General features: G+C 36.8%; 1 protein-coding gene across 1 annotated transcript; it reads left to right on the forward strand.

The window, feature by feature from the left end:
• Positions 1–1,894: 1,894 nt before the first annotated feature.
• On the forward strand, positions 1,895–4,268 carry LOC108764560 (uncharacterized). The gene is made up of 3 exons (XM_018512841.1): positions 1,895–2,144; positions 2,494–2,656; positions 4,151–4,268. Exons 1-3 carry the CDS (start codon positions 1,895–1,897, stop codon positions 4,266–4,268), a joined length of 531 nt encoding a protein of 176 aa, XP_018368343.1.

Here is a 4,268-nt window from a genome sequence, read left to right on the forward strand (position 1 = left end):
TAACGTCTCCGTCGTGTTCGGTACGATGTATCGTTTGTCGTCGTATGGACTCAGAGCGATTTTCGTCTCGGATATCGTGTATACCTCGTGTAATTTTGATCGTATACACGACTGACGACGAGTCATTTCAATTTCATCGTTTAAACATCGGGTGTAATCATCAAACGTTATCATTCGCGCTACGACGTTATTCTTTACGCCTCTCGCCTTTTTTGTGTCCTTTTTACCGTCCACCTTCAACGTGTACATCTTCGCTCTGAGTCCGACGAATTCTGTCATTATCATACCGTTGTTTTCATCCTTCATCAGACCGGGTACTTTTTTATTCACGAGAGACATACCATACGCGTTGTCCGCCGGATAATCGCTCGTGTCGAATCTAGCGATATCGCGTTTCATCGTCTCGTAAATGTCCTTGCACTCGACGTGGTATATAAGACTGTCCGTGTCGGTGTACATAATTTTACATTTGTCGCGAAACAGTGGTAACATGTAGTCGTAGTGAAATTCGTACAAGCAGACTTTCGATATATCGAGTATACACATACCCACGTAAATCGGCTTGTTGAACTTCACCTCGAGTTTACGCAGTTCGACGGCGATTAAATTTTCCGCAAAGACGCTACGGCTGTGGAAATTCGGTTTCGCGATCATTGCCTCCGCGCCGTATCGTCCGTCCCATTTTGTTAATAATTTTACGTCGACGTGATTGCGCACATTCTCCATGGTTTTTCCGAAAACCGCGTTGTTCATTAATTTGTATAAATTTTTTTCGAAATCGTTTTTCGCGTGAATTCTGAAATTTGTATTAAGTTCAATATAATCGCGGAGCCATGGAGATTGAGCGAATTGTAGCACCCGATGGATCTTTGTTACGCGAAGACCATGACGAGTACGTACATTGCTGTAAATTGCGATAATGTATAACGTAACGTTTTTTATCATACACAGTCGCTAAAAGTTTATCCTCGCGCTTGCCGGGCGGTTTATCGCGCGTCGGACAGAAAGGTAGGTCAACGTGCTCGTCGTGCAGACGCTCCGGATATTCTAAGTCAACCTCGAGAATGTAACCGGTGAGTGAATCCGGAGCGATCGCGCTCACGTCAAAGTTCGCAACGTCTTTGTCCCATTGAAATTCGGCGTATGGCAATAGTTGACATATCGCCCATCCATACAAATTATTCACGTCATAGTACATCAAGTACGACGACGGTTTCGATGAGTCGTACGAACGCATATACTTGTTATTAGCCTGCGCGTATCTGCCGGAACATTGACTGAGGCCACCGCGTATGCCACGCTCGATGAACATGATCATATCAATGTCGGTGAGCAACTCAAATCAGCGGGGAGCACAGGCTTTTCCGTAACGCATAATGCGTAAGGCATAAGGAAATGAACCAATCAGATTCCTTCATTGCTATCCCCACTACTCGCTCTGCGAGGATCGCATAGTGCGTAAAGCATGATGCAAAGGCTGCGGTCCCTTTGCTTCTTCCAAATGCTCTGAACGTTACGCTCCAAACGCTACGCTCCGATTGGTCCATTACTATTTCGAATGCTACAATTGCTACGTGAACGCTCCAGCCAACCCACCTCCCGAGGTGAGGCAGTTGAAGTGAAGTGGAAGCAAAAACGATGACGTATTGATGACGCAATCAGAGTTGCTGGGAGCGTTCCGAAGCATCAAATGGACCAGTCATATCAGTGCTACAAATGCTCTGTAGCGTTTGAAGCACTAAGTGGACCGCAGCCTATATGTGTCGAAAAATCCGTAAGGATGAATTTTTATGCGTTATGTAGACTAGTTGAGAAGTTTGTGGAGGTTTGTACATGTATTGACGAGGAGAATAGACTATTGCATAAGGCCTTCTAACCTAAAATATTTAGAAAAATGGATCACAACGCTTATTACATGGTTCATTACGAGGATGATAACGAATTTAATAACGAAGTTGATACTCGAAATGTGGTGGACGAAGGTATAACCTTTATGAATGAAGATTCTGTGGATGCAGATGCAATCCTCATCTCCTTAGTTCAAAATCATCCCTATTTATATAACAAGCAATTAAGTGACTTTAAAGATAATCTGAAGAAAGAAAATGCTTGGACAGAGATAGCCAAGATTTTAAACATGAAAGGTATATCTCTCTAATTTTTCGTAATTTATAAATTAATATTAGTTTAACTTGAGAACTTGACTAATTTGAATAAGTAAAATTTTATTCAAATTAATGACTTTTTTATTGAAAATTACTTAAAATCGTGACTAAATAAAAAATTCTCACAAATCGTATGAAAAATGGATTCCAGTCCAATTAATTGAAATATCCTGAGAATATCATGGACTACAAAATTTCAACCAATTCGACTTAATTCTATTTTCTGTAAGATTTGTGTAGGGTCCTTTGTATTTACTTATTTATTTTATTAGTTTACTTATTTATTTTTTAAATAAATATTTTTAATGAAAATAATATTCGATGCTAGTGGATGAGTGTCATACTAGGTGGACAAGGCTAAGGGAGCGTTATTCGCGAGAGAAGAAACAAAAACAAGAAGAAACAACAACTGGAAGTGGAGTTTCAAAGCGAAAGACCTACGAATTTTTTGATAACATGCAATTCTTGGATCCTTTTGTCAAAAAGAGAAGGTATAGTACAGAGTGGAGGTATTCCATCTGTTTTTAGCAGCAATGCTTATGTTTCTGAACAGCATATATTGAATATTTTAAAATCATGCAAGTTCTTCTAAGAAGCAGCACTTGAATAATATAGTTTTAAGCATGCAAAGAGAAAGATATTGCTTGCTAAAGTAAATTTCCATATTACATTAAGATTGCAAATGCTAGAATAGTTCCATTCTACATTATAATAAAAATTAAATTATAGAGATATTAAAGACAGATGATCAATAAAGCGTGTTTTTCAGTTAAGATAAAGAAAAGCACATAAAATTGAAATAAAAACAATTAATTAATATTGTAAAATATATATATTAATATATTACATTACTCTAACATTTGAAAGTAAGAACTAATTTTATTAATTGTTTTTTCTATATAAATTGTTTATAAGTGGCTAAAAACGAAGGAAAAAGTTGTAGATGTTTTTATATGTTCTTTTGATAAATATGCCTTTTAGGGGACACCTTACCGATTTAAGTGTTCTTTAGATATGTTGTAGAGGAGAGTGTCCTGAGTGATTTCCTGCAAAAATTGAGTGGGGGACGGCATTGGTTTAGGATATATGATAAATTAAAGTTTCATAATAAAGTCGCTTTGTGTGGAAGTCGCGCGTCCCTTTGTAGGGAGGAGGAAAAGTGAGAGTTGTTTTGTGTGGAAGTCGTGTCTTCCTAAACCAGGGAAGGAGGTGGGATGGAAGTTGCTTCGCGTTTTTGTTTACATTCTTTAAGAGATTAGTGCAGTATATACAAACTTCACTACTTCGCATTATATCCCTTACACCAATATTATCTTCTACATATTATAGAACTTCAATTTACTATGTCTCCTAAACCAATGTCACCCCCCACAATTTTAATTGTTGCAGGAAATCAGTTAGGACACTCTCCTCTAGAACACATCTAAAGGACATATAAATCAATGAGATGTCGCCTAAAATGTATATTTAACCATCATTCTTCTGAAAACTTTATGTGAGCAATCTCTCACATCATTAAGCAATCTCTTCATATTGTTTTTCTTTCAGGACGATGACAAACGTACAAAGAAGAAATGTGTCTCCGTCAGCAAGATACTACAATCTTAAAAAGTTTATAACATTTACTAATTTTTATGTAACATTAAAAGTATTGGTTTGCAATCAAAAATAAAATTTCTTTTCTTTTTTGTTAGAAACTTTGGCGCAAAAGATGAAAAAAAGAATTTATTGCAGAATTCCTCAAACGTGCAAATAAGTACGCCTCCGTCAACAGGATACAGTCTTGAACAATTTGTAACATTTACAATCTAGGTCTGCATTTCAAAACGTCCTCTTCGAGGAAAATTTAACTCGAAATATATAGTACGTGTAACGTTCACTATAATATATCAAATAAAATTTTCCTTGGATAGGACATTTTGAAATGTAGCCTTAATATAAAATGCATATGTATTTGCAAATCAATAATAAAATTCTTTTTTTAGAAGCTTTGGCGCAAGAGATGAAAAAAAGAACTTATTGCAGAATTCCTCAAATGTGCAAATAAGTACGCCTCTGTCAACAGGATACAGTCTTGAACAGTTTGTAACATTTACAATCTAG

This window comes from Trachymyrmex cornetzi, unplaced genomic scaffold (genome assembly GCF_001594075.2).
Source record: "Trachymyrmex cornetzi isolate Tcor2-1 unplaced genomic scaffold, Tcor1.1 scaffold439, whole genome shotgun sequence".
Taxonomy (NCBI): Eukaryota; Metazoa; Arthropoda; class Insecta; order Hymenoptera; family Formicidae; genus Trachymyrmex; species Trachymyrmex cornetzi.

Bases quoted from the DNA above. Each gene is read 5' to 3' on its own strand.
- LOC108764560 (XM_018512841.1), top strand. From the start codon at position 1,895: ATGGATCACAACGCTTATTACATGGTTCATTACGAGGATGATAACGAA. The intron at 2,145-2,493 runs GTATATCTCTCT...ATTCGATGCTAG, and splicing joins CAAGATTTTAAACATGAAAG to TGGATGAGTGTCATACTAGG. The intron at 2,657-4,150 runs GTATAGTACAGA...TTCTTTTTTTAG, and splicing joins CCTTTTGTCAAAAAGAGAAG to AAGCTTTGGCGCAAGAGATG.